The sequence below is a fragment of the Vidua chalybeata genome, chromosome 39 (genome assembly GCF_026979565.1).
Source record: "Vidua chalybeata isolate OUT-0048 chromosome 39, bVidCha1 merged haplotype, whole genome shotgun sequence".
NCBI classification, from domain to species: domain Eukaryota; kingdom Metazoa; phylum Chordata; class Aves; order Passeriformes; family Viduidae; genus Vidua; species Vidua chalybeata.
The window spans coordinates 164,812-191,652 of NC_071568.1; the positions used below are offsets into that span (position 1 = coordinate 164,812).

The 26,841-nt window shown below is 61.8% G+C and overlaps 4 protein-coding genes across 7 annotated transcripts; 2 read left to right on the forward strand and 2 right to left on the reverse strand.

The window, feature by feature from the left end:
- Window positions 1–52: 52 nt before the first annotated feature.
- On the reverse strand, window positions 53–8,300 carry RBM42 (RNA binding motif protein 42). 3 transcript variants are annotated; one of them, XM_053968674.1, is made up of 10 exons: window positions 8,136–8,300; window positions 7,653–7,755; window positions 6,982–7,066; window positions 6,299–6,364; window positions 5,245–5,420; window positions 4,577–4,732; window positions 3,853–4,038; window positions 2,979–3,099; window positions 1,932–2,126; window positions 54–353 (listed from the first exon to the last, which is right to left on the reverse strand). In XM_053968674.1, the coding sequence occupies exons 1-10, from the start codon at window positions 8,273–8,275 to the stop codon at window positions 241–243; spliced, it is 1,341 nt and encodes a 446-aa protein (XP_053824649.1). In that variant the 5' UTR covers window positions 8,276–8,300; the 3' UTR covers window positions 54–240. The 3 variants fall into 3 exon arrangements, with proteins under 3 accessions (XP_053824651.1, XP_053824649.1, XP_053824650.1); XM_053968675.1 differs by lacking the exon at window positions 54–353 and adding an exon at window positions 362–552; XM_053968676.1 differs by lacking the exon at window positions 6,299–6,364 and having other exon boundaries at window positions 53–353.
- Window positions 8,301–8,455: 155 nt separating this feature from the next.
- Window positions 8,456–11,041, reverse strand: TYROBP (transmembrane immune signaling adaptor TYROBP). Of its 2 annotated transcripts, XM_053968678.1 has the most exons (4): window positions 10,841–11,041; window positions 10,280–10,300; window positions 10,066–10,182; window positions 8,456–8,608 (listed from the first exon to the last, which is right to left on the reverse strand). In XM_053968678.1, the coding sequence occupies exons 1-4, from the start codon at window positions 10,887–10,889 to the stop codon at window positions 8,517–8,519; spliced, it is 279 nt and encodes a 92-aa protein (XP_053824653.1). In that variant the 5' UTR covers window positions 10,890–11,041; the 3' UTR covers window positions 8,456–8,516. The 2 variants fall into 2 exon arrangements, with proteins under 2 accessions (XP_053824653.1, XP_053824652.1); XM_053968677.1 differs by lacking the exon at window positions 8,456–8,608 and having other exon boundaries at window positions 9,368–10,182.
- CTU1 (cytosolic thiouridylase subunit 1) lies at window positions 8,480–16,375 on the forward strand. Its single transcript, XM_053968672.1, has 5 exons — window positions 8,480–8,567; window positions 11,208–11,454; window positions 12,716–14,054; window positions 14,885–16,232; window positions 16,339–16,375. The coding sequence occupies exons 3-5, from the start codon at window positions 12,719–12,721 to the stop codon at window positions 16,373–16,375; spliced, it is 2,721 nt and encodes a 906-aa protein (XP_053824647.1). The 5' UTR covers window positions 8,480–8,567; window positions 11,208–11,454; window positions 12,716–12,718.
- Window positions 16,376–17,666: 1,291 nt separating this feature from the next.
- On the forward strand, window positions 17,667–24,758 carry LOC128802356 (synaptophysin-like protein 1). Its single transcript, XM_053968679.1, has 5 exons — window positions 17,667–17,774; window positions 18,980–19,098; window positions 20,109–20,319; window positions 21,717–21,893; window positions 22,382–24,758. Exons 1-5 carry the CDS (start codon window positions 17,706–17,708, stop codon window positions 22,493–22,495), a joined length of 690 nt encoding a protein of 229 aa, XP_053824654.1. The 5' UTR covers window positions 17,667–17,705; the 3' UTR covers window positions 22,496–24,758.
- Window positions 24,759–26,841: the final 2,083 nt, after the last annotated feature.

The following is a 26,841-nucleotide window of genomic DNA, read 5'->3' on the forward strand; positions in this document are numbered from 1 at the left end:
GTCCCTCCCAGTTCCATCCCAGTCCCTCCCAGTCATACCCGAGGCTCGTGTCCAGCGCTCCGTTCTCCTTTATTGGCATCCCGCTCCCTCCCAGTCCGTCCCAGTCTGTCCCAGTCCCTCCCAGTCTGTCCCAGTCCCTCCCAGTCTGTCCCAGTCCCTCCCAGTCCCTCCCAGTCTGTCCCAGTCTGTCCCAGTCCCTCCCAGTCCCTCCCAGTCTGTCCCAGTTTGTCCCAGTTTGGGTCATCTCAGCCCCAGTTTCTTCTTCTCGCGCTGCTTGCGCCGCACGACCTCCAGGTTGCGATCCTTCCACTGGCTCTTGCGCAGCTTGATGGGCCGGCTGCCCACGTACTTCCCTGCAAACTGGTCTTACTGGGAGCACTGGGAGCGCCGGGGGGGGACTGGGAGGGACTGGGAGGCACTGGGAGAGCCGGCTGCCCACGTACTTCTCTGCAAACTGGTCTTACTGGGAGCACTGGGAGCACCTCAGGGGGGACTGGGACAGACTGGGGGGGACTGGGAGACACTCGGAGCGCCGGCTGCCCACGTACTTCCCTGCAAACTGGTCTTACTGGGAGCACTGGGAGCGCTCAGGGGGGACTGGGACAAACTGGGACGGACTGGGAGGCACTGGGAGCGCCCCAGGGGGAACTGGGACAAACTGGGATGGACTGGGAGCACTGGGACGGACTGGGGGGGGACTGGGATGGACTGGGAGCACTGGGAGCGCCTCAGGGGGGACTGGGACAAACTGGGACAGACTGGGAGCGCCTCACAGGGGGCTGGGGGCACTGGGACAAACTGGCCTTACTGGGAGGCACTGGGACAAACTGGGACGGACTGGGAGCGCCGGGGGGGTTGGGGGGGACCCCTGCAAACTGGGCTTACTGGGATGGACTGGGAGCGCCCAGGGGGGCTGCGGGGCAGTGGGGGGGACTGGGACGAACTGAGAGGGACTGGGGGGGGAACTGGGGGGGACTGGGAGAGACTGGGAAGGGATTGTGGGGGACTGGGGGGGACTGGGGGGGACTGGGGGGGGACTGGGAATGAGTGACAGGGACTGGGAAGGGATTGGGAACGACTGGGAGGTTGGGGGACCCCAAGGTTCCCACCATGGCCCCGATGTCCCCAAAACCCCCGATGTCCCCAATGTCCCCAATCCCCCCGAAGTCCCCAATGTCCCCAAAACCCCTGATGTCCCCAATCCCCCGAATCCCCCCGATGTCCCCAATCCCCCCAGTGTCCCCAGTCCCCCCAATCCCCCCAGTGTCCCCAATGTCCCCAATCCCCCCAATGTCCCCAATCCCCCCAGTGTCACCAGTGTTCCTTCAGTGTCCCCAATCCCCCCGATGTCCCCGCTGTCCCCTCACCGTTCATCTCCCGCATGGCCCTGACGTACCCCAATGTCCCCAATCCCCCCAATCCTCCCGATGTCCCCAATGTCCCCAATCCCCCCAATGTCCCCAATGTCCCCAATCCCCCCAATGTCCCCAATGTCCCCAATCCCCCCGATGTCCCCGCTGTCCCCCGGTGTCCCCTCCATGTCCCCTCACTGTTCATCTCCCGCGTGGCCCTGACGTTCCCTGATGTCCCCAATCCCCCAAATCCCCCCAATGTCCCCAATCCCCCCAATCCCCCCGGTGTCCCCAATCCCCCTGGTGTCCCCAATGTCCCCAATGTCCCCAATCCCCCCAATGTCCCCAATCCCCCCAATGTCCCCAATCCCCACAATGTCCCCAATGTCCCCAATGTCCCCAATCCCCCCGATGTCCCCAATGTCCCCAATGTCCCCAATCCCCCAAATCCCCCCAATGTCCCCAATCCCCAAATCCCCCCAATGTCCCCAATCCCCCCAATGTCCCCAATGTCCCCAATCCCCCCAATCCCCCCAATGTCCCCGCTGTCCCCCCGCTGTCCCCCCGCTGTCCCCTCACCGTTCATCTCCCGCATGGCCCTGACGTAGTCGTTGGGGTCCTTGAAGGACACGAAGCCGTAGCCCTTGGTCTTGCCCGAGCGCTTGTCCCGGATCACCTTGGCCTTGAGGAAGGACGGGAAGCGCCCGAAGGCGCGGCCCAGCGTCTCGTCGTTCACCTCGTTCCCCAGGTCCCCGCAGAAGATGCGGAAATCGTCTGGATTTTGGGGCGAAAAACGGCGGGTTTGGGTCACATCGGGGTCGTCGTGAAGTTACGGGGTCATCACGACGTCGTGGGGTCACCACGCAGTTCTGGGGTTGTGGGGAGACCCCAGGGTCGTGATCTAGACCAGGCTCTTGTCCTTGATCTCAATCCCCAGATCCCCCCAGAAAAACCAGAAATTATCTGAATTTGGGGTGAAAAACGGTGATTTTGGGTCATATCAGGGTCAGCATGAAGTTATGGGATCATCACAAAGTTCTGATTTCATGAGGGCATTTCAGAGTTGTGACCCGGCCCAGGCTCTTCTCATTGACCTCACTCCCCAAATCCCCACAGAAAAACCAGAAATCGTCTGGATTTTGGGGCCAAAAACGGCGATTTTGGGTCGTTTCGGGGTCGTTGTGAAGTTATGGGGTCATCACAAAGTTCTGATTTCACGGGGACATCTCCGAGATGTGACCCAGCCCAGGCTCTTGCCATGGACCTCACTCCCCAGATCCCCCCAGAAAAAGCAGGAATTGTCGGGATTTGGGGCCAAAAACGGCGATTTTGGGTCGTTTCGGGGCCGTCGTGTTATTTCCTGGACTACAACTCCCATCATGCCCCGCGGCGGCTTTCCCACGCTCCTTAAAATGGTCCCAGTTCCTCCCAGTTCCCTCCCAATCCCTCCCAGTTTATCCCAGTTGCCCCTCAATCCCCTCCCAGTCCCTCCCAGTCCCTCCCAATCCTCTCCCAGTCTCACCCAGTTCCCTCCGAGTCCGTCCCAGTCCCTCCCAGTTTATCCCAGCTCCCCCCCAACCCCCTCCCAGTCCCCTCCCAGTCCCTCCCAGTGCTCCCAGTCCGTACCAGCGTCCCACTCCAGCAGACTGGGATCCTCCCAGCTGCTCCCGGCCGCCGTGCGGATGCAGCGCTTCAGCCGCTCGCCCCGCCCCTTCCGCTTGTCCTCGGCCGCAGGCTCCGCCCCCACCTGGCCGACAGCCGTCAATCACCCGGGACACGCCCACCACCCCGCCCGGACACGCCCACACTAAAATGAACCCTGGGTTTGCAAGCTCCGCCTACTTTTGGGTAGCCCCGCCCTGCCTTTATGGGCAGCTGTCAATCATCTGGACACGCCCATCACACAGCGGACACGCCCACCCCGCTCCCAGCCAACCCAAAACCTCCTAAAATTGGAGCTCCGCCCACTTTTGGACAGCCCTGCCCCATCCCAATGAGAATCTGTCAATCATTATAGACACGCCCACCCCACCAAGGACACACCCACCCTCAAGACACGCCCACATTGAAGGAAATCCCACGTGCAGGCTCCGCCCCCTTTTGGACAGCCCTGCCTCATCCTAACGGACACCTGTCAATCACCACGGGCACGCCCACTCTGCACTAGCCACGCCCAACCAGGAGAAAACTAAATTTAGGCTCCGCCCCTTTTTGGGTAGCCCCACCCCATCCTGATGGACAGCTGTCAATCACAGGAGCCTGCCTGTGGCCACGCCTACCTCCATTTGGCCACGCCCCATTTCCCTTACCACACTCTTCCAACCCTGAGGCCACGCCCCAATTCTCAAAGCCCCGCCTCTCCTGAACACCTGCCAATCATTTCTGAATGCCACGCCCATGTCCCCCTCTAGCCCCACCCACACAACCAATTAACCCCGCCCCCTTTGGCCCCACCCACCCCATTCCCCATTCAGGTCCCGCCCCTTTAAGCCCCGCCCACCTCTGGCACAGGGAAGGGCGGGTCCTGTGGGCGTGGCCTGCGCAGCGGGCGTGGCACCGGTGCCATATGGGCAGGCCCAGGGCGTGGCTCCGGAGGGGGCGTGGCCATGGCCGGGGGCGGAGCCGGGAGGCTGGGACCAATCCGGGGCTCCTCGGGGGGTGGGGCCCGGGGGGGCGGGGTCTCCTCCTGTGGGGGTGGGGCCAGAAAGGGAGGGGTTAAAGGGGGCGGGGCTTCCTGGGGCGTTAAAGGGGCATCAAAAGGGGCAGGGTTAAAGGGGAGGGGCCAAAGGGCAGATATTAAAGGGGGAGGGGCTAAACAGGGTGGGGTTGAAGGGGCGGGGCTAAACTAGGAACAATTAAAGGGGAGGGGCTAAAGAGGGTGGGGTTAAAGGGGGAGGGCCCAAAGCTCAGAGAGTAAAGGGGTGGGGCTAAATGGGGTGGGGCTAAACAAGGCACAAATAAAGGGGGAGGAGCTAAACAGGGTGGGGTTAAAGGGGGAGGAGCTAAAGGAGGATCACACAAAGTGGGAGGGGCCTGGAGGGGCGTGGCCTCGCATTGTGGGGAGGGGTGAAAGCGGGCGGGGCTTCCTCAGGTGGGGGAGGGGTTAAAGGGGGTGGGGTTAAAAGGGGCGGGGCCACAGGGGGTGACACTGGGGGGGGGTGACAGAGATTTGGGGACACCGGGGGGGGTCACGGGGGGGTCACGGGGGTGGGGGAGGGGCTCACCGGGGCGCGCCGGGGGGGGGTGGGGTACACGGTGGGCGCGGCCTGGATGACGGGCGGGGTCGGTTTGGGGGGGCCCGGGGGGGGGCCCGGGGGGGCCACTCGGGGTCCCGCGGCCACCGGGGGGAGGGGGGGCACGGGCGCCCCTCCCCCCCCCGCCTGCGGGGACAAACGGGGTCAGGAGAGGGGGGGGGAACATAAAAAAAACCAAAATTCTGACCCAAAAAAACCAAAATTCTGCCTCAAAAAAGCCCAAATTCCGCCCTAAAATATCGCAGAATTCTGACTCAAAAAAAAACAAAATTCTGCCTCAAAAAAAATCAAATTCTGCCCTAAAGTATCTCAAAATTCTGCCCCAAAATAAACCCCAAATTCTGCCCTAAAATATCCCAAAATTCTGCCCGAAATTATCCCCGAACTCCCCTCAAAATGCAAAAAAAAAAAAAACCTTGACATTTTGTCCCCAAAATCCCAAATTCAGCCCAAATTCCACCAGTTCCCCCCAATCCCTTCCCAGTTTGTCCCAGTCCCTCCCAGTTTGTCCCAGTCCCTCCCAGTTCCATCCCAGTCCCTCCCAGTTCCTCCCAGTCCCTCCCAGTTCCCCCCCAGTTCCCTCCCAGTCCCTCCCAGTCCCTCCCAGTTCCCCCCCAGTCCATCCCAGTTGCTCTCACCGGGCCGGCCGCTCTCAGGGCACCCCCCAGCGGCGCCCCCAGGGGGGTGGGGGGGGGTCTCTGCAGTGGGGGAGGGGCGAGCAGCAGGGGGGGGGCGGGGGGGGCCCCCAGGGGAGGCCCCACCCCCACCATGGCCCCGGGGGGGGGGCGCAGGCCCAGGGGACCCCGGGGACCCGCTGGGGACAGCGGGGGGGACGGCGGGTCAGCGCCGTGCCTCAGTGTCCCCAGAGCGTCCCCAAACCCCAAAGTGTCCCCAAACCCCAAAAACATCCCCAAAAACGTCCCCAGACCCCCAGAAATGTCCCCAAAAATGTCCCCAAACCCCAAAAACATCCCCAAAAACGTCCCCAAACCCCCAGAAATGTCCCCAAAAATGTCCCCAAAAACGTCCCCAAACCCCCAGAAATGTCCCCAAAAATGTCCCCAAAAATGTCCCCAAACCCCCAGAAATGTCCTCAAAATGTCCCCAAACCCCCAGAAATGTCCCCAAAGTGTCCCCAACCCCCAAAAACATCCCCAAAAACGTCCCCAGACCCCCAGAAATGTCCTCAAAATGTCCCCAGAAATGTCCCCAAACCCCCAGAAATGTCCTCAAAATGTCCCCAAACCCCCAAAAACATCCCCAAAAACGTCCCCAAACCCCCAGAAATGTCCTCAAAATGTCCCCAAACCCCCAGAAATGTCCCCAAAGTGTCCCCAAACCCCCAAAAATGTCCCCAAAGCCCCAGAAATGTCCCTTGAATGTCCCCAAAGTGTCCCCAAACCCCCAGAAATGTCCCCAACCCTCCCAATGTCCCCCCAGTGTCCCCCCATGTCCCCAGTGTCCCCAATATCCCCAATCTTCTGAATGTCCCCCGAATGTCCCCCCAGTGTCCCCAGTATCCCCAGTGTCCCCCCATGTCCCCAGTGTCCCCCCAGTGTCCCCCCGTGTTCCCTGTCCCCAATGTCCCCCCAATGTCCCCCCAGTATCCCCCCATGTCCCCAGTGTCCCCCCCGTGTCCCCAGTGTCCCCAGTGTCCCCAGTGTCCCCCCCCCCGTGTCCCCTGTCCCGTACCCGGGCGCTGCAGCACGTGTGGCACGAAGGCCGGGCGCAGGATCGGCGGCCGCTGCGGGGACACGGCTGGGGACAGAGGGGACAACGTTGGGGACATTGGGGACACGGCTGGGGACAGAGGGACAGAGGGACAGAGGGACATTGGGGACATTGGGGACAGAGGGACAGAGGGACAGAGGGACATTGGGGACATTGGGGACAGAGGGACAGAGGGACATTGGGGACATTGGGGACAGAGGGACAGAGGAGACAACGTTGGGGACATTGGGGACACTGAGAGGACAGAGGGACAGAGGGGACAACGTTGGGGACATTGGGGACACTGAGGGGACAGAGGGACAGAGGGACAGAGGGACATTGGGGACATTGGGGACATTGGGGACACTGCTGGGGACAGAGGAGACAACGTTGGGGACATTGGGGACACTGGGGACACTGCTGGGGACAGAGGGACAGAGGGACAGAGGGACACTGGGGACACTGCTGGGGACAGAGGGACAGAGGGACACTGGGGACACTGGGGACACGGCTGGGGACAGAGGGACAGAGGGACAGAGGGGACAACGTTGGGGACATTGGGGACACTGAGGACATGGCTGGGGACAGAGGGACAGAGGGACATTGGGGACATGGGGGACACTGCTGGGGACATTGGGGACACCGGGGACAGCGGTGGCACTGACCTGGCCCCACGAATGGCACCGGGGGTGTCCCCAAGGGGGGGACGGTGGCGGCGGCGGCGGCGCGAGCCTCGAGGGACTGCTGGACCTGGGGACATTGAGGGGACAGTGAGGGGACAGTGGGGACATTGGGGACATTGGGGACATTGGGGACAGTGGGGACAGTGAGGGGACATCAGGGACATTGGGGACAGTGGGGACACTGAGGGGACATTTGGGGACCCTGGTGACACTCAGGTGACATTTTGGGGACATTTGGGGACATTTGGGGACACTTGGGGACACCCAGGTGACATTTTGGGGACATTTTGGGGACACTTGGGGACACCCAGGTGACATTTTGGGGACATTTTGGGGACACTTGGGGACACTCAGATGACACCCACGTGACATTTTGGGGACATTTTGGGGACACAGGTGACACTCAGATGACTTTTGGGGACACCCAGGTGACATTTTGGGGACACTTGGGGACACCCAGGTGACATTTTGGAGACGCACAGGTGACATTTTGGTGACATTTTGGGGACATTTGGGGACACCCAGGTGACATTTTGGGGACGCCCAGGTGACATTTTGGGGATATTTGGGGACATTTTGGGGACATTTTGGGGACGCCCAGGTGACATTTTGGGGATATTTGGGGACATTTTGGGGACATTTTGGGGACACACCTGCTGGTAGGTGTTGGTGGCGATGATGGGGCGCAGGACGGGGGGCGGGGCCAGGGGGTCCCCGGGGGCGGGGCCTGGAGCCCCCAGCACCTCCTGCTCGAACCTGCACCAGTACAAACCAGTAACGACCAGTACGGACCAGTTCAGACCAGTACAAACCAGTACAAACCAGTATGGACCAGTACGGGCTGGAAACCCCCCAGTGACCCTCCCAGTACCGCCCCAGTGCCCCCCAGTAACCCCAAACCCCGCCCCCGTTACCACGGCAACGCCAGACCCCACCCCTCCCTCCTTCAGGCCCCGCCCCCGTCACCACGGCAACGCCAGGCCCCGCCCATCGCCCCCACCGACCTCACCCCCGTTGCCATGGCAGCACTCAGGCCGCGCCTCTCCCTCAAGCTCCGCCCCCGTTGCCATGGCGGCCGCCAAAGCCACGCCCCCCTCCCGGCCGCCATGACAGCCCCGCCGCTCCCTTCCCCTCACAGCGCCATCTCCGCCTCCATCTCCTTCAGCCGCTCCTCGCCGCTCTTCACCGCGGCCCCGCCCGCTCCCGCCGCCGCTCCGGGCCCGGGCCCGGGCCCCGCCGCCACCACCGCGGCCCCGGGCCCGGCTCCCGCCGCCATCCCCGGCCCCGCCGCTCCGGGAGCCGCCGCCGCCGCCATGGCCGAGACCGCCGCGAGCACTTCCGCCCGCCTGAGGGGCACTTCCGGCGCGGCGCAGTGACGCCACTCAGCGCGACAGCATTGACAAAACGGACGCGGGTTTGGGGCGAAATCGCCGGGAAATGGACAAAAAGGGCGGCGGAAGGGGCGAGAAGCGCTTTAATGGCGGCGAGGCGGCGCGGAGGCCGCGGGCAGGGCGCGCTCAGCGCTTGAGCACGCTGTACACGTCCCCGCGCACGCCCTGCAGCTCCTGGTAGGGCGAGTCCTGCTCCGGGGGGCGGGGCTTGGGCGGGGCTGTGGGCAAAGGGGGCGTGGTCACGGTGGAGACACGCCCCGTGACCCCCAGTGCCCTCCCAGTGACCCCCAAAGCTCCTCCCAGTGACCCCCAGTGCTCCCAGTGACCCCCAGTGCTCCCAGTAACCCCCAGTGACCCCCAGTGACCCCCAAAGCTCCTCCCAGTGACCCCCAGTGCCCTCCCAGTGCTCCCAGTAACCCCCAAAGCTCCTCCCAGTGCTCCCAGTAACCCCCCAGTCACCCCCAGTAACCCCCAGTGCTCCCAGTAACCCCCAGTGCCCTCCCAGTGCTCCCAGTGACCCCCAGTGACCCCCAGTGCCCTCCCAGTGCTCCCAGTGACCCCCAGTGACCCCCAAAGCTCCTCCCAGTGACCCCCAGTGACCCCCAGTGACCCCCAGTGCTCCCAGTAACCCCCAGTGACCCCCAAAGCTCCTCCCAGTGACCCCCAGTGACCCCCAAAGCTCCTCCCAGTGACCCCCAGTGACCCCCAAAGCTCCTCCCAGTGACCCCCAGTGCCCTCCCAGTGCTCCCAGTAACCCCCAAAGCTCCTCCCAGTAACTCCCAGTGCCCTCCCAGTGCTCCAAGTAACCCCCAGTGACCCCCAGTGCTCCCAGTAACCCCCAAAGCTCCTCCCAGTGCTCCCAGTAACCCCCCAGTCACCCCCAGTAACCCCCAGTGACCCCCAGTGACCCCCAGTGACCCCCAAAGCTCCTCCCAGTGCCCCCCCAGTACCCCCCAGTGCCCCCCCAGTGCTCCCAGTGCCCCCCCAGTCACCCCCGTGCCCTCCAGGAGCTCCCAGGCCTCTCCCTCGGCCACGCCCACAAACTACTCGTCCCGTTTGGCCACGCCCACAAAGAGCCCTGGCTGTTTGGCCACGCCCATAGGTGACCCCTCCCCTTTAGCCACGCCCAGATCGCGTCCGTTTCCGTTTGACCGCGCCCACAAACGGCACACCCCCTAGGCCACGCCCACGAACAGCTCCTCCCACTTGGCCACACCCAGACATGGCCCCACCCTATTTGGCCACGCCCACAACCAGTCCCTTCCCGCTGGACCACGCCCACAAATGTCTTCTCCCGCTAGACCACGCCCGTGATCAGCCCCGCCCCTCGGGCCACGCCCAGAAAATGCCCTTCCCCTTTTGGCCACGCCCACAACCTGCCCCTCCCTTTTTGCCACGCCCGCGATCACTCCCCTCCCACTTGACCACGCCCACAAATAGCCCCTCCCTCTTTAGCCACGCCCAATCACCAGTCCTTTAGGCCACGCCCAAAAACAGTCCCTTTCCAACTGACCACGCCCACAAACGGCCTCTCCCCTTTGACCACGCCCACAAACGCACCCCCATGTTAAGCCACGCCCACAAACAACCCCTCCCTCTTTAGCCACGCCCACTAAAAAGCCCATCCCCCTCTGACCACGCCCAAAATTTACCCCTCCCCTCTGACCACGCCCACCTGGGCGGCCCCGCCCCGCCAGCCAATAGGCTCCGCCCGCGATCAGCAGCGTCAGGATGACGTCAGCGGCCACGAGCGCCGCGATTGGCCCCGGCCCCGGGAGGCAGCCGGAACATTCTGGAAAAAAAGGGGGCGGGGCAGGGGCGGGGCCGCCTCGTGACCCCGCCCTCTCCCCCCCGTGACCTCTGACCCCGCCCTGGGGGAGGGGCCTCACCTGGCTGGGCGGCGGCCGCTCCTGGCACCGGCAGCGGGAGAGGGGGCGGGGCTTGATCAGCCACGCCCCCTCAAGCCCCACCCTCTTCAGCCCCTCCCCCGCCCTGGGGCGGAGTCGGGGAGGGGCTGAAGGGTGGGGGAGGGGCTAAAATGGGTGGGGGAGGGGCGGGGCGGGGAGATCCAGGGTGGGGGAGGGGCTCTTCGAGTGGGGGAGGGGCAAAAGGGGGGTCCCCAAGGAGTGGGGGAGGGGCCTGGAGAGGGTCCTAAAGGGGTGGGGGAGGGGCTTGGAGGGGTCCCCAAGAGGTGGGGAGGGGCAAAGGAGGTTCCTCAGGGTGGGGGAGGGGCTCAGGGGGTGGGGGAGGGGCTCGGGGGGTCTCCAGGGGGTGGGGGAGGGGCCGACCCCTCCCCATTTCTCGGCCATTCCCCTCCCCCACCCCGGCCCGGCCACTTCTGCTTTTGGGGGCGGGGCCCGGGAGGGTCCCCGGGGTGGGGGAGGGGCAGAGGGGACCCCCGGGGTGGGGGAGGGGCGGGGGGGACCCCCGGGGTGGGGGAGGGGCCTCACCCAGCAGCAGCAGGAGGAGGAGGAGGCCGAGGGTCCCTGGGGGGGCCATGGCGGCGCTGGGGGAGGGGGAGGGGGCGGGGCCGGGCGTGGCACCTCAGGCCACGCCCCCCCTCTGGGAGCTCGGCCTCTGATTGGGCGGCCCCGCGACCCCGCCCAAAACTCGTGATTTTCTCCCCCTCCCCCCTTCCCCCAAAACTTCCCCATTTTGGGGTCCCTGCTGTAGCCACGCCCCCTTCCCAACAAGCCCCGCCCAGTCGCCAGCAAGTTCCGCCTTCATTGAACCCCGCCCCTCCGTTAAACCCCGCCCCTTTTTAAATGAGCGCGGGCCCTTTAAGGCTCCGTGGGCGGGGCCTCCATTTCCCATTAGGCCACGCCCACCGCGCTCTTTGGATGAACCAGCGGAGGGCATCCCGCGCGCTGATTGGCCCCGGCAGCGCGAATAAACGCGGAAGCCGCGCCCTGATTGGTGGAATTCGGCGAGGCGGGAGCAAGGCGGGAAAAGGCGGGCGCTGATTGGTCGGCGCCTCACGGCGGTGCGCGCGGCCTGCGGGCGCGCAAGGCAGGGCGGGAAAGGCGCGGCCTGAGGCGGCCCCGGGCGGGCGCGACCACTGCGAGTACGGGGAGGGGGGGAACGGGGGGTCCGGGGGGATTTGGGGGGTCCTGAGGGGGTTTGGGGGGGTCTGGGAGAGACCATTGTGTGCGGGGGGGGGAATTTGGGGGGGTTCGAGGGGGTCCCGAGGGGTCTGGGAGGGCTGAGGGGGGGTGGGAGGGACCACTCGTGTTCCGGGGGGGATTTTGGGGGTCTGGGAGGGACCAACTGGGGGTTTGGGGGGGATTTTGGGGGTGTGGGAGGGACCATTTGGGGGTTTTCGGGGGGGGGGTTGGGGGTTCCTGAGGGGTTTGGGGGGACTGGGAGAGACCATTTGGGAGTTTTAGGGGGATTTAGGGATTCTGGGGAGATCTCAGGGGGATTTTGGGGGTCCGGGAGGGACCATTTGGGGATTTTTGGGGGGGATTTGGGGATTTTTGGGGGTCTGGGAGGGACCATTCATATCCCGGGGGGGTTTAGGCGGTTCGGGAGGGACCATTGGGGAGTTGGGGGGGGGGGGGGGATTTGGGGGTTCCTGAGGGGGCTTGGGATTTTCTGAGTCGGTTTTGGGAGAGCCCAGGTGGAATTTTGGGGGTTCCAGGTGGATTGGGGGGTTCCAGGTGGATTTTGGGTGATTCTGAATGGAACTGGGGAGGTTTTGGGGTTTTCTGAGGGGATTTGGGGGGTCCTGGGTGGATTTTGGGTTTTTCTGATTGGATTTGGGGCAATCCCAGGTGGATTTGGGGTTTTTCTGAGTGGATTTTGGGTGGGTTTGGGCAATCCCGGGTGGAAATTGGGGGTCCCAGGTGGATTTTGGGTTTTCTGAGTGAATCTGGGGCAATCCTAGTTGGATTTGGGTTTTTCTGAGTGGATTTTGGGCAATCCCAGTTGGATTTTGGGCAATCCCAGGTAGATTTTGGGGCAATCCCAGTTGGATTTTGGGTGTTTCTGAGTGGATTTTGGGCAATCCCAGTTGGATTTTGGGCAATCCCAGGTAGATTTTGGGGCAATCCCAGGTGGATTTGGGGTTTTCTGAGTGGATTTTGGGCAATCCCAGGTGGATTTTGGGCAATCCCAGGTGGATTTTGGGCAATCCCAGGTGGATTTTGGGCAATCCCAGTTGGATTTTGGGTGTTTCTGAGTGGATTTTGGGCGGGTTTGAGCCGTCCCAGGCAGGATTTCCCCCGTTCCCAGCGGGATTTCCCCCGTTCCCAGCGGGATTTCGGGGGTGTTTGGTGAATTTCGGGGTTCCCCCCCCCCCAGCCCCCCGTTTTCCTGCTCTCCAGGCCATGGCTCCCCCGCGCTGCAGCCGCTGCCCGCTGCCCTCGGCGCTGCTGCGCTCGCGCTCGCTGCTCCCGTTCTGCCGCCGCTGCTTCCTCAGCGCCTTCGAGGCCGAGACGCTGCAGGCGCTGCTGCAGCCGGGCCCGGGGCTGCCGCCCCGAAATCTCGGCGTGGAACCCCAAAAATCCGGGCTGGAACCCCAAAATCCCGGGGTGGAACCCCAAAAATCCGGGGTGGAACCCCCAAATCCTGGGGTGGAACCCCAAAACCCGCGAAATCCCGGGCTGCCGCCCCGAAATCTCGGCGTGGAACCCCAAAAATCTGGGGTTCCATCCCAAAATCACGGGGTGGAACCCCAAAATCCCGGGGTGGAACCCCAAAACCTGCGAAATCCCGGGCTGCCGCCCCAAAATCCTGGGGTTACACCCCAAAATCCTGGGATGGAACCCCAAAATCCAGGGGTGGAACCCCAAAAATCCGGGTTGGAACCCCAAAACCTGCAAAATCCCGGGAATCCGCCCCAAAATCCCCAGGTGGAACCCCAAAACCTGCAAAATCCCGGGGTTCCATCCCAAAATCCCGGGGTTACACCCCAAAAATCCGGGGTGGAACCCCAAAATCCCGGGATGGAACCCCAAAATCCCGGGGTTCCATCCCAAACCTCCGTGATTTCCCCCCAAAACCCCCTGATTTCCCCCCAGGATTCCGGGATTTCCCCCCAAAACCCCCCGATTTCCCCCCAAAACCCCCCGATTTCCCCCCAGGATTTTGGGATTTCCCCCCAGAATTCTGGGATTTCCCCCGAAAACCCCGGGATTTCCCCCCAAAACCCCGGGATTTCCCCCTGGAACTCCCCGATTTCCCCCCAGGATTCTGGGATTTCCCCCCAAAACCCCGGGATTTCCCCCCAGAATTTCGGGATTTCCCCCCAAAACCCCGGGATTTCCCCCCGGCACCCCGGGCCCTCCCCCTCGCCGGCCCCGCGGCGGCGCCCCCGGCCGGGCGACGCGGTGGCCGTGGCGGCCTCGGGGGGCAAGGACTCCACGGTGCTGGCGCACGTGCTGGCGCGGCTGGGCCGGCGCCTGGGGCTGCGCCTGGCGCTGCTGGCCGTGGACGAGGGCATCGCGGGCTACCGGGACGCGGCGCTGCGGGTCCTGCGCGCCGCCGGCGCCGCGCTGCCGCTGCCGCTGGCCGTGGTCTCGCACCGCGAGCTCTTCGGCTGGGCCGTGGACCAGCTGGGGCCGGCGCTGGGCCGGCGCAGCCGCTGCACCGTGTGCGGCGTGTTCCGCCGGCACGCGCTGGAGCGCGCCGCCAGGGAGATGGGCGCCGACTGGATCGCCACCGGTGAGCACTGGGTTGTACTGGGTTATACTGGGACAGACTGGGTTATACTGGGAGAGACTGGGTTATACTGGGAGAGACTGGGTTATACTGGGTTATACTGGGAGAGACTGGGTTATACTGGGAGAGACTGGGTTATACTGGGTTATACTGGGTTATACTGGGTTATACTGGGAGAGACTGGGTTATACTGGGTTATACTGGGTTATACTGGGTTATACTGGGTTATACTGGGTTATACTGGGTTATACTGGGTTAGACTGGGAGGGGCTGGGTTATACTGGGTTATACTGGGAGGGGCTGGAGCGCGCCGCCAGGGAGATGGGCGCCGACTGGATCGCCACCGGTGAGCACTGGGTTGTACTGGGTTATACTGGGTTATACTGGGAGAGACTGGGTTATACTGGGAGAGACTGGGTTATACTGGGTTATACTGGGTTATACTGGGAGAGACTGGGTTATACTGGGAGAGACTGGGTTATACTGGGAGGGGCTGGAGCGCGCCGCCAGGGAGATGGGCGCCGACTGGATCGCCACCGGTGAGCACTGGGAGAGACTGGGTTATACTGGGAGAGACTGGGTTATACTGGGAGAGACTGGGTTATACTGGGTTATACTGGGTTATACTGGGTTATACTGGGAGAGGCTGGAGCGCGCCGCCAGGGAGATGGGCGCCGACTGGATCGCTACTGGTGAGCACTGGGACAGACTGGGAGAGACTGGGAGGGACTGGGATGAACTGGGAGGGACTGGGAGGAGCTGGTGGCAATGATGGGTCACTGCTGGTCACTCGCGGTCACTCACGGTCACTCGCGGTCACTCTCCTCCCCCAGGCCACAACGCCGACGACGTGGCCGAGACGGTGCTGATGAATTTCCTGCGCGGCGACGTGGCGCGGCTGCGGCGCGCGGCCAACGAGGCCTGGGGGGCCACCAACGAGGCCACCGTGGCCACCAACGGCAACGAAGCCTGGGGGGCCACCCAGGGACCCACCGCGGCCACCGACGAGGCCTTGGGGGCCACCACAGACGCCAACGGGGCCACCGATGTCAGTGGGGCTACCGATGAGGCCACCACGGCCGCCAACAGGACCGTGGCCACCAGTGAGGTCTCAGGGGCCACCAACGAGGCCTTCACAGTCAGCGAGGCCGCTGTGGCCACCAACGCGGTCAACGCGGCCAATGACAGCAACGAGGCCACCAATGAGGTCGCCGTGGCTACCAAGGAGGCCACTGTGGCCACCAGGAGCTCCAGGGAGGTTCCTCCACCCTCGGTGGCCTCCAGTGGCCCAACGGAAGCCAACGATGGCCAAAGGAAGCTCGTGGGAGAGCCAAGGGATTGTCCCAGAAACCCAACGGAATTCCATGAAAACCCAACGGGAATTTTGGGAAACTCAACAAGACCCAACCAAAACCCAACGAAACCCAACGGGAACTCAATGAAAGTCAATGAGACCCCAACGAAACCCAACGAGAACCCAACGGAACGCAACAAAACCTCAACAGAACCCAACGAGAACCCAACAAAACCCTCGGAAAACTCAACCAAACCATTGGAAAACACAACAGAACCCAACAAGAACCCAACAAAACCCAACAAAATGTCAATGAAACCCAACGAGAGCCCAACAAAACTCAACGAAGACCCAAGGAAACCCAACGAGAACTCAACGAAACCCAACGAGAACCCAACCAATCCCAACGCAAACCCAACCAAACCCAACAGGAACCCAAGGAAACCCAACAGGGACCCAACCAAACCCGCCAAGCCCTCGAGGAAGCCCAGCGCGGCGGCGCCGTGGCCGACGGTGCCGCGGCTGAAGCCGCTGCGGCACGCGTCGCAGAAGGAGATCGTGCTCTACGCGCACTTCCTGGGGCTGCCCTACGCCAGCGCCGAGTGCCGGCACGCGCCGCTGGCCTTCCGCGGCCACCCGCGGGCGCTGCTCAAGGAGCTGGAGGCCGCGCGGCCGGCGGCCGTGGCCGCGCTGGCCCACTCGGGCCGGCGGCTGGCCCTGGGGGCGGCGCCGGGCGCGGGGGCGGCGCCGGGGGCCTGCGGGCGCTGCGGCGCCGTGGCCAGCGGGGAGCTGTGCATGGCCTGCGTCCTGCTGGCCGCGCTCGACCGCGGCCGGCCCAAGCTGGCGCTGGGCAAGCGCGGCCTCAGGGTGGCTACCGAGGGCGGGAGGTGGGAGGGGGGCGGTGGCCACTGGGAGGGGGACGGTGGCCACTGGGAGGGGGGCCAAGGGGATTGTGGCTGTAGGAGTGGGGGTCAAGTGACCTGTGGCCACCAGGATGAGGGTGGTGGCTACTGGGGGGGAGGTGATCTAGGGCCTGGTGGCCACCAGAGCAAGGACATTGAGGGTGGTGGCCAAGGGCTCGGTGGCCACCAGGATGGACAAGGCTGTGGTGGCCACGGCAGCTGTGGCTGCAGGGCCGGTGGTCGAGCGGCCAGCGCTGGCCACGGGGGTGGCGATGCCAGCAGGAAGAGTGGCCACCAGGCCCAGGGTTTTGGTGGCCACGATGACCACCAGGCCCCAAGTCTTGGTGGCCATGGTGACCACCAGGATTTTGGTGACCACCAGGGTTTTGGTAGCCATAGTGACCACCAGGATTTTGGTGACCACCAGGATTTTGGTGGCCATGGTGACCACGAGGATTTTGGTGGCCCCGGCGACCGCCAGGGTTTCGGTGGCCGCGGTGGCCGGCGCGCGGCCGGGCCGGTGCGGGTGGAGCTGCAGGGCCGCGCCGGCCGCTCCGAGCGGCGCCTCCGCGGCTTCGGCCACGGCCGGGGGGGCCCGGGGGGGCTGGGGGACATCTGGGACTTCTGAGGGGACACCTGGGGACGTTTTGGGGACGTTTCGGGGACATTTTTGGGGAGATTTGGGGATATTTTGGGCTTTTTTGGGACATTTTTTGGGGACATTTGGGACTTCTGAGGGGACACCTGGGGACGTTTCGGGGACATTTTTGGGGTTCCTTGGGGACATTTGTGGGGTTTTTGGGACATTTTGAGGGCATTTGGGGGTTTTTGTTTGGCCATTTTGGGGTTTTTTGGGACAATTTGGGGGTTTTTTTGGGTTTTTTCGGGGACGTTTTGGGGGCAATTTTGGGGACACTTTGGGGTTTTTAGGACTTTTTTGGGACTTTTTGGGGTTTTTTTGGGACATTTTGGGGTTTTTTTGGGACATTTTTGGGTTTTTTGGGCTCCCCGGGGCCTTCAAACCGCGGGGGGGGGGAGGGGTGGTGAAGGGGGTGTGGCCAGCGGGGTTCATGCAAATGAGCCGCTGATGGAGGGGCGTGTTTATGCAAATCAACCCAATAAAGCGATTTGAAACCTGTGATTATGCAAATGAGGCGCGTTGGTGAGCGGGGGGCTCATTAACCAGCGGGGCTGCGCGGAATCATGCAAATGAGGGGCGCGTTTATGCAAATTAAGAGGCCGGTTATGCAAATGAGGCGCGGCGAACACGGAAGCGCGGCGGTGCTATGCAAATGAGCGCTATGCAAATGCAGGCGGCGGGCGGGATAAGAGGCGTGGCCTGATTTCCATATAAGGAGCGGGCGCCGCCGCGCGGGCCAATCGGCGCGCGGGATGCAAGTCGGGCTGCCGTGGTGAGTGACGTCACTTCCGTCGCGCTGTCGGTGACGTCAGGCAGCAATGGCGGCGCCGCGGGTGTCGCTGGGGGCGCTGAAGGAGCCGCTGGGGCTGAACCGCGGCCTGCAGTGGGTGCGGAACTGGGAGCACTGGTTTATACTGGGATGAACTGGGAGCACTGGTTTATACTGGGAGCGACTGGGGGGGCACTGGTTTATACTGGGGGGGAACTGGGAGCACTGGTTTGTACTGGGAGTGACTGGGGGGGCACTGGTTTATACTGGGGGGGAACTGGGAGCACTGGTTTATACTGGGAGCGACTGGGGGGGCACTGGTTTATACTGGGAGCGACTGGGGGGGCACTGGTTTATACTGGGATGAACTGGGAGCACTGGTTTATACTGGGAGCGGAACTGGGAGCACTGGTTTATACTGGGATGAACTGGGAGCACTGGTTTATACTGGGATGAACTGGGAGCACTGGTTTATACTGGTCTGTACTGGTTTGGGGTTACTGGTTTATACTGGGATGAACTGGGAGGGACTGGGGGCAGCTGAACCCAAATTTGGGGAATTTTGGGGCCGAATTTTTTGGGATTTTTTTTGGTTTTTTTCCTGATTTTTGTTGGATTTTCCTGAAATTCCCATTTTTTATCCAATTGTGGCCCCAAAAATCCCAAAATTGTCCCGAATTTTCTCATTTTAACTCAAATTTCAGCCGAAAAATTCCAGAGTTCCCTGAATTTCCCCATTGTTACCGAAAGTCCCAAAATTTCCCAAATTTTCCCAACATTTCCCAAATTTTCCCAAATTTTCTCTTCTTTAAATCAGATTTTTACTTCAAAAACCCCAAATTTTCCCATTTCCCCCCAAATTTTGGCCCCAAAATTCCCAAATCCCGATTTTCTCTGCACGTCCAAGGGGAAATTCCCGATTGGCCCAATTTTCCCATTTCCCCCCAGTTTTCCCAAATTTCCCGTTTTCCTCCATTTTCCCATTTTTCTCAAGTTTCCCATTTTTGCCCAATTTTCCCGTTTTTCTCCCGGTTTTTGTCGTTTTTTCCCAATTTTCGGGTTTTCCCCCCAGTTTTTGTTGAATTTTCCCAATTTTCCCGTTTTCCTCCCGTTTTTTTCCCGTTTTTTCCCAATTTTCGGGTTTTTCCCCCCGTTTTTTTCCCGTTTTTTCCCAATTTTCGGGTTTTTCCCCCCAGTTTTTTTCCTGTTTTTTCCCAATTTTTGGGTTTTTCCCCCCCAGTTTTTGTTGAATTTTCCCAATTTTTGGGTTTTTCCCCCTGTTTTTTTCCCGTTTTTTCCCAATTTTTGGGTTTTTTCCCCCAGTTTTTCTCCATCTTCGCTTTCGCCACCTGCGGCGCCTTCGAGGGCTCCGTCACCTTCAGGGTCACCTGCGCGGGGCTGGAGAACGGCAGCGTCAGCGCCGCCTTCGCCTACCCCTTCAGGTGAGACACACCTGGCACAGGTGAGACAGGTGAGACACACCTGGCACAGGTGAGAGAGACCCCAAACACACCTGGGACAGGTGAGACAGGTGAGACACACCTGGCACAGGTGAGAGACCCAAAACACACCTGGGACAGGTGAGACAGGTGAGACACACCTGGGACAGGTGAGAGACCCAAAACACACCTGGCACAGGTGAGACAGGTGAGACACACCTGGCACAGGTGAGACAGGTGAGACACACCTGGCACAGGTGAGAGACCCAAAACACACCTGGGACAGGTGAGACAGGTGAGACAGACACACCTGGGACAGGTGAGACAGGTGAGACACACCTGGCACAGGTGAGAGAGACCCCAAACACACCTGGGACAGGTGAGACAGGTGAGACAGACACACCTGGGACAGGTGAGAGGTGAGACACACCTGGCACAGGTGAGGGACAGGTGAGGGACACCTGGGACAGGTGAGACCCCGAAACCAGCCTAAAACACACCTGGGACAGGTGAGGCAGGTGAGGGATGGGACAGGTGGGGGTGGAAGGTGCAGGAAGGTCCAAAGCGGCCCCAGGTTTTACCCAGGTGCCCCCAGGTGCCCCCAGGTACCCCCAGGTTTTACCCAGGTGCCCCCAGGTGAGCCCAGGTGCGCCCAGGTGTGCCCAGCTGACCCCCAAGTGCCCCCCAGGTGCCCCCAGCTGACCCCCAGGTGTGCCCAGGTGCCCCCAGGTTTTACCCAGGTACCCCCAGGTGACCCCAGGTGCCCCCCAGGTGTGCACAGGTGTGCCCAGGTGACCCCAGGTGCCCCCAGGTGTTCCCAGGTGCCCCCCAGGTGTGCCCAGGTGCCCCCAGGTGAGCCCAGGTGCCCCCAGGTTTTACCCAGGTGCCCCCAGGTGCCCCCAGGTGTGCCCAGGTGCCCCCAGGTGCCCCCCAGGTGAGCCCAGGTGCCCCCAGGTGCCCCCCAGGTGTGCCCAGGTGCCCCCAGGTGAGCCCAGGTGCGTCCCTCCGCGCAGGTTGAACCAGGCCGTGTTCCAGCCCTCGCTGACTCACCTGTGCAACCACACCTGGCCCAGGGACGTGCACCTGGTCGGGGACTTCTCCTCGGCCGCCAGGTTCTTCGTGGGCGTGGCCGTGGCCGCCTTCCTCTACAGCCTGGGGGCCCTGGGCGGCTACCTGGGCTACCTGCACCTGTACAGGTGCGCCGGCTCGCGCCTGCCCCTGGCGGTGAGTGGGGGCGCGCGGGGGCACCTGCACAGGTGGGGTCTGGGGGGGTGGGGTTACCTGTACAGGTGGGGTCTGGGGGGGTGGGGTTACCTGTACAGGTGGGGTCTGGGGGGGTGGGGTTACCTGTACAGGTGGGGTCTGGGGGGGCGGGGTTACCTGTACAGGTGGGGTCTGGGGGGGCGGGGTTACCTGCACAGGTGGGGTCTGGGGGGCGGGTTACCTGCACAGGTGGGGTCTGGGGGGGGGTTACCTGTACAGGTGGGGTCTGGGGGGGGCGGGGTTACCTGTACAGGTATGCTCAGGTGGGATTTACCTGCACAGGTGGGGTCTGGGGGGGGTGTTACCTGCACAGGTGTGCCCAGGTGGGATTTACCTGCTCAGGTGGGGTCTGGTGAGGGTTAGCTGTGCAGGTGTGCTCAGGTGGGATTTACCTGTACAGCTGTGCCCAGGTGGGATTTACCTGCTCAGGTGGGCTCGGGGGTTACCTGGGCAGGAATTTTTAGGGATTTGGGTGGAATTGAGGAGGATTTGGCGCAGAATTCCGGAATTTTGGGGATCCCGAGGGGATTTTGGGGGGGTTTAACCCTTTGTGCCCCTTCCCTCTCTGCTGCCCCTGAAGGACCCCAGGTAAGCCCCGCCCCCTTTTTTGGGAGCCCCACCCCCAAAATTCCCTTTTTTCCCTCAAAATTCCCAATTTTCCCTCAAACCTTCCCATTTCCCCCCCAAAATTGTCTTTTTTTCCCCAAAAATTCTCTTTTTTCCCCCCAGAAATCTTAATTTTTTCTCCTAAAATTCACATTTTCCACAAAAGTGTTCTCGTGTCCTCCCCAAAATTCCCGATTTTTGCCCCAAAATTCCCATTTTTGTCCCAAAATTCCCGATTTTTGCCCCAAAATTCCCATTTTTGTCCCAAAATTCCCGATTTCCCCCCAGAAATTCCCAGTTTTGCCCCTAAAAGTCCCATTTCCCCCCCGCCCCAAATTTCTTGTTTCCCTCCCAGAATTCCCATTTTTCTCCCCAAATTTCCAACTTTTCCCTTCAAATCCCCGCAGGAATTTGGGGTCCCTCCCCACTTTGTCCCTCCCCTGAATTTTTATCGATTTTTTCCTTTTTCATCCCAAATTTTTTTGTTTCCCTCTCACTTCTCTGCGCCCCCCCCCCCCTTTAGGATTTTTTTTTCCCTTTTTTTTCCTTTTTTCCCCCATTTTTGGGTCATTTCATTTCCGTTTCTGTCTTTTTTTTTCCCCATCCCTTTTTCGGTCAATTTCCCCATTTTTGGGTCATTTTCCCTCGTTTTTGGCTCTTTTTTTTTTTTTTTTTTTTTTTTTTTTTTCCCCTCCCCGTTTTCCCCGCCCCTCCCCCACCCTGACCGCGTGTCCCCTCCCCCCCCCCCCCAGGACCTGGTGGCCTCGGGGCTCGTGGCCGCCCTGTGGCTCGTGGCCTCCTCGGCCTGGGCCCAGGGCCTGGGGCACGTCCGGGCGGCCGTGGCCGCGCCCCTCCCCCACTGCCCCTCCCCCAACGTCCACTGCGTCCACGCCGGGGTCACCCCCATGGGCAGCCTGGGGGCGTCCGTGGTGAGCGGGGAAACTGAGGCGCGGCTGGGGGGGGGGGGTCTGGGGGGAAACGGAGCAGGGAAACTGAGGCAGGAGTGGGGGAGGAGGGCTGGGGGTGGGGGAGGGGATTTGGGGGGGTGGGGGAGGGGATTTGGGGGGGTGGGGGAGGGGATTTGGGGGAAATTGAGTGGGGGAAACTGAGGCAGGAGTGGGGATGGGGGGCTGGGGGGGTGGGGGAGGGATTTGGGGAGTAAATCGTTGGGGGGAGGGGCCTGGGGGATTTTGGGGGGAGGGGTAATTCAGGGTGGGGGAGGGGCCTTAAGGGGATCGGGGGAGGGGAAACTGAGGCAGGGTGCGGGAGGGAGATCGGCGATTTTGGGGGATGTTGAGGGCGGGGCGGGGGCGGGGCTTGGATGGAGGAACCGGGTGGGGGGAGGGGCTTTTGGGGGGGGTGGGGGAGGGGCTTGGACCCCGTTCCTGGCCCCTCCCCCACCCCGTTCTTCTTCCAGGCCTTCGGCTTCCTCAACCTCCTGCTCTGGGCCGGCGGCTGCTGGTTCATCTACAAGGAGACGCCGCTGCACCGCCCGGCCCCGCCCCCCGACCCCGCCCCCTCCCCCATGTGACCCCGCCCCTCCCCCCCACGTTTGTAGCGGTGCCAAGTTTGGGGGCGGGGCTGAGCATTGGGGGGGGCGTGGCCAGGCGCTGGGGGAGGGGCTTTGTGCGCGGGGTGGGGGAGGGGTGGGGTTGAGCGTTGGGCGGGTGGCGTTGACCTTGGTGAGCCTGGGTTGGTCTCGGGCTGAGCTTTGGGTGACCTCACCTGGCCTGGGCCGTGACTTTGGCTCGGTCTCGACTTTGGCTCGGTCTCGACGTTGGGTTGGTCTTGGCCTTGAGTTAGTCTTGACTTTGGCTTGGTCTTGACTTTGAGTTGGTTGGTCTTGGCCATGGGTTGGTTTTGGTTATGAGTTGGTCTCGACTTTAGATTGGTCATGGTCGTGGCTTGGTCTTGACTTTGGATTGGTCTTGGCCATGGATTGGTTGGTTTTGACGGTGGGTTGGTCTTGACCTTAGGTTGGTCTCGGCTATGACTTGGTCTTGACTTTGGGTTGGTTGGTCTTGGCCATGAGTTGGTTGGTCTTGACTTTGGGTTGGTCTTGGCCTTGAGGTGGTCTTGACTTTGAGTTGGTTGGTCTTGGCCATGGGTTGGTCTTGGCTATGAGTTGGTCTTGACTTTAGATTGGTCGTGGCCACAGCTTGGTCTTGACTTTGGGTTGGTCTTGGCTTTGGGTTGCTCTTGGCCGTGGGTTGGTCTTGACTTCGGGTCGGTCTCGGCCACGGGTGGATTGTTGTTCCCCTCGCTGACCATTGGGTGGGTCTGGGTTGATCTCTGGCTGACCTTGCTGTTGGTTTGGACCGGCCTTGACCATGGGATGATTGATCTTGACTTCATTGACCGTGGCTTGGTCTTCACTTGGCCACTGGGGACTTTGATCTCAGCTCGACCTTGGCTTGGGTTGGTCTTGGGTTGGTCTTGACCATTGGTTGGTTGACCTTGACTTTGGTGACCACCAGCCAGTCTTGGGTTGACTTTTGACTTCACTGACCATTGATTGGTCTTGGCTTGACCACTGGTTGGCCACGGCTTGACCATTGGTTGGTGCTGACCTCACTGGCCGTTGGTTGGTCTTGGCTTGACCGTTGCCTCGGTGTTACTTTGGGTGACCCTCGGTTGAGTTGACCGTGACTTGGCTTGGCCCGAGATTGACCCCTGGGCTGGCCCTGACCGCGCGCTGACCGTTGGCCGGATTGGTCTTGCGGTGACCGTCGGCTGGGTCAGGTTGGCCGTTGGTTGGTCTTGACTTGGGTGGACCTTTGGGGTCACGTTGGGTTGGTCTCGGGTGGGTTTGGACTGGGTTTGGTTGACCATCACCCGGCTTGGTCTTGATCTTGACCAGCGCTTGGTTGACCTTGATTTGGCGCGGCTTGGCCTTGACTCGTGCTGACTGTTGGCCTTGATTCCGCTGACCGGTAACGGAGGCGACCGTTGGGTTGGTCTTGATTGATTAACGGTTAATTGGGCTGACCGCTGGCTTGGACTTGACCTTGAGATGACCATTGGGTTGGTCTTGACTTTGACCATGGATTGTCCAGTCTTGATTTGGGCTGGTCATTGGCTCGCTTCGGACTTTGCTGACCATTGGTTGAGTTGACGTTGGGTTGGGTTGAGTAGATCTTGGGTTGGGTTGGGTTAATCTTGGCTTTGAGTTGAGTTGGGTGGACCTTGGGTCGGGTTGGGTGGACTTTGGGTTGGGTTGACTCTGAATTGGGTTGAGTTGACCTTGGCTGATGTTGGGTTGGGTTGGGTTGGTGTTGGGTTGGCTGCACCTTGGCTTGAGTTGACCTTGGTTGGATTGGGTTGACTTTTGGCTTGGCTTGGGTTGAGTTGGGTTGACCTTGGGTGACGTTGGGGTGGGTTGGGTTGATCTAGGATTGAGTTGGATTGGGTTGACCTTGGTTGACTTCGACTTGAGTGGACCTTGGTTGACCTTGGGTTGACCTTGGGTTGGGTTTGATTGGTTGACTTTGGGTTGGGTTGGGTTGATCTTGGTTGACCTTGGGTGACTTCGGTTGGTTTTGGGTTGGGTTGGGTTGGGTTTGGTTGGTCGACCTTTGGTTGGGTTGGGTTGACCTTGGGTGACCTTTCCTTGACCCCGCTCGGGTTCGCGGCCCCTGATTGGCCCCACCCCCACCTGCCCTCCTCCCATTGGCTCCTCCCCCAGGTGGGCGTGGCCAAACACTCCGGGATCTCCTCCCCTCCCCCCCAGCTCCGCAAGTGCCTCAATAAACGAAATTCTGGGAAAACGCCCCAAAATCGCCGCCGGGATCGGGGTTGGGGACACCGGAGATGGACCCGAGGCCGCGATCGCCCCCAGTTTATTGCTTCTGACCCCAAATCCGCGCCGCGGTGGCCCCGGCGCCGTCGCCGTGTCCCTTGTCCCCCCCGCGGTGGCCCCGGCGCCGTCGCCGTGTCCCGAACGTCCCCCGCTGCGGCGTCACCGCCGCGTCCCCGGTGTCCCGAGGTCCCCTGGGCGGCGTCCGCGGCGTCCCGGAGCCGCCGCAGGTCGAGACGCAGCCACGCGTGACCCTGGTGTCCCCCGTCCCCGTGTCCCCGAGGTGTCCCCGTGTCCCCAAAGTGTCCCCATGTCCCCGAGGTGTCCCCAATGTCCCCATGTCCCTACGTGCTGTCCATGGTGTCCTGGATCCAGGACACGAACTCGCACACCTTGCTGTGACCCTGCTGTCCCCATGTCTGTGTCCCCATGTCCCCAAGGTGTCCCCGAGGTGTCCCCGAGGTGTCCCTATGTCCTGTCCATGGTGTCCCCAATGTCCCCGAGGTGTCCCCATGTCCCTATGTCCTGTCCATGGTGTCCTGGATCCAGGACACGAACTCGCACACCTTGGTGTGACTCTGGTGTCCCCATGTCTGTGTCCCCATGTCCCCGAGGTGTCCCCGAGGTGTCCCCGAGGTGTCCCTATGTCCTGTCCATGGTGTCCCCAATGTCCCCGAGGTGTCCCCATGTCCCTACGTGCTGTCCATGGTGTCCTGGATCCAGGACACGAACTCGCACACCTTGCTGTGACCCTGCTGTGACCCTGCTGTCCCCATGTCTGTGTCCCCATGTCCCTGAGGTGTCCCCAAGGTGTCCCCAAGGTGTCCCCGAGGTGTCCCTACGTGCTGTCCATGGAGTCCTGGATCCAGGACACGAACTCGCACACCTTGGTGTGACTCTGGTGTCCCCATGTCTGTGTCCCCATGTCCCCGAGGTGTCCCCGAGGTGTCCCCATGTCCCCGAGGTGTCCCCGAGGTGTCCCTATGTCCTGTCCATGGTGTCCTGGATCCAGGACACGAACTCGCACACCTTGGTGTGACTCTGGTGTCCCCATGTCTGTGTCCCCATGTCCCCGAGGTGTCCCCGAGGTGTCCCCGAGGTGTCCCCATGTCCCCGAGGTGTCCCCGAGGTGTCCCCAAGGTGTCCCCATGTCCCCGAGGTGTCCCTACGTGCTGTCCATGGTGTCCTGGATCCAGGACACGAACTCGCACACCTTGGTGTAGACGCCGGGGTGGCCGGGCAGGGCGCAGGTCTGCAGCCCCCAGGAGACGACGCCCTGGAGGGTCCCGTTACAGGAGAGGGGACCCCCGGAGTCACCCTGCGGACACGGGGGGCAGGGGTCACTCTGGGGTCACTCTGGGGTCACTCTGGGGTCACTCTGGGGTCACTCTGGGGTCAGGGGTCACTCAGGGTCCCGTTACAGGAGAGGGGACCCCCGGAGTCACCCTGCGGACACGGGCAGGGGTCACTCAGGGGTCACTCAGGGGTCAGGGGGTCACTCAGGGGTCAGTGGATTTTGGTCAGATTTTAGGTGGCTTTTGGTCAGATTTTGGTCAGATTTTAGGTGGATTTGGTCATATTTTGGCCGGATTTGGGCAGATTTTGGTCATATTTTGGCCGGATTTTGGCCGATTTTGGTCATATTTTAGTCAGATTTTGGCCAGATTTGGCCGGATTTTGGTCATATTTTGGCCGGATTTTGGTCATAATTTGGCCAGATTTTGGTCATATTTTGGTCATAATTTGGCCAGATTTTGGTCATATTTTGGTCATATTTTGGCCGATTTTGGTCATATTTTGGCCGGATTTTGGCCAGATTTTGGTCATATTTGGCTGGATTTTGGTCATATTTTGGCCGGATTTTGGTCAGATTTTGGCCGGATTTTGGCCAGATTTTGGCCGGATTTTGGCCGGATTTGGTCATACTTTGGCCGGATTTTGGCAGTTTCGGCGCGGCTCGGGGCTCACCGGCAGGAGTCGACGCGGCGGTTGCGGACGCCGGCGCAGAGCATGCGGGCGTGATGCGCTGCGGGTACGCGCGGCGGCACGCGGCGTCCGACAGCACCTGCACGTAGGCGCAG

What these genes read in the sequence shown, in the direction of transcription:
- CTU1 (XM_053968672.1), top strand. Translation starts at nt 12,719, where the DNA reads ATGGCTCCCCCGCGCTGCAGCCGCTGCCCGCTGCCCTCGGCGCTGCTG. An exon ending in CGCCGACTGGATCGCCACCG is followed by an intron (nt 14,055 to 14,884) that starts GTGAGCACTGGG and finishes CTCCTCCCCCAG; the next exon opens with GCCACAACGCCGACGACGTG. An exon ending in GTGGCTACCGAGGGCGGGAG is followed by an intron (nt 16,233 to 16,338) that starts GTGGGAGGGGGG and finishes TGTGGCCACCAG; the next exon opens with GATGAGGGTGGTGGCTACTG.
- RBM42 (XM_053968674.1), bottom strand. Translation starts at nt 8,275, where the DNA reads ATGGCGGCGGGAGCCGGGCCCGGGGCCGCGGTGGTGGCGGCGGGGCCC. An exon ending in GGTGCCATTCGTGGGGCCAG is followed by an intron (nt 6,365 to 6,981) that starts GTCAGTGCCACC and finishes CTCTGTCCCCAG; the next exon opens with CCGTGTCCCCGCAGCGGCCG. An exon ending in ACACGTGCTGCAGCGCCCGG is followed by an intron (nt 5,421 to 6,298) that starts GTACGGGACAGG and finishes CGCTGTCCCCAG; the next exon opens with CGGGTCCCCGGGGTCCCCTG.
- TYROBP (XM_053968677.1), bottom strand. Translation starts at nt 10,889, where the DNA reads ATGGCCCCCCCAGGGACCCTCGGCCTCCTCCTCCTCCTGCTGCTGCTG. An exon ending in CCTCCTCCTGCTGCTGCTGG is followed by an intron (nt 10,301 to 10,840) that starts GTGAGGCCCCTC and finishes TGCCGGTGCCAG; the next exon opens with GAGCGGCCGCCGCCCAGCCA. An exon ending in AGCGGCCGCCGCCCAGCCAG is followed by an intron (nt 10,183 to 10,279) that starts GTGAGGCCCCTC and finishes CTTTTTTTCCAG; the next exon opens with AATGTTCCGGCTGCCTCCCG.
- LOC128802356 (XM_053968679.1), top strand. Translation starts at nt 17,706, where the DNA reads ATGGCGGCGCCGCGGGTGTCGCTGGGGGCGCTGAAGGAGCCGCTGGGG. An exon ending in TGAACCGCGGCCTGCAGTGG is followed by an intron (nt 17,775 to 18,979) that starts GTGCGGAACTGG and finishes TTTTTCCCCCAG; the next exon opens with TTTTTCTCCATCTTCGCTTT. An exon ending in GCAGCCTGGGGGCGTCCGTG is followed by an intron (nt 21,894 to 22,381) that starts GTGAGCGGGGAA and finishes TTCTTCTTCCAG; the next exon opens with GCCTTCGGCTTCCTCAACCT.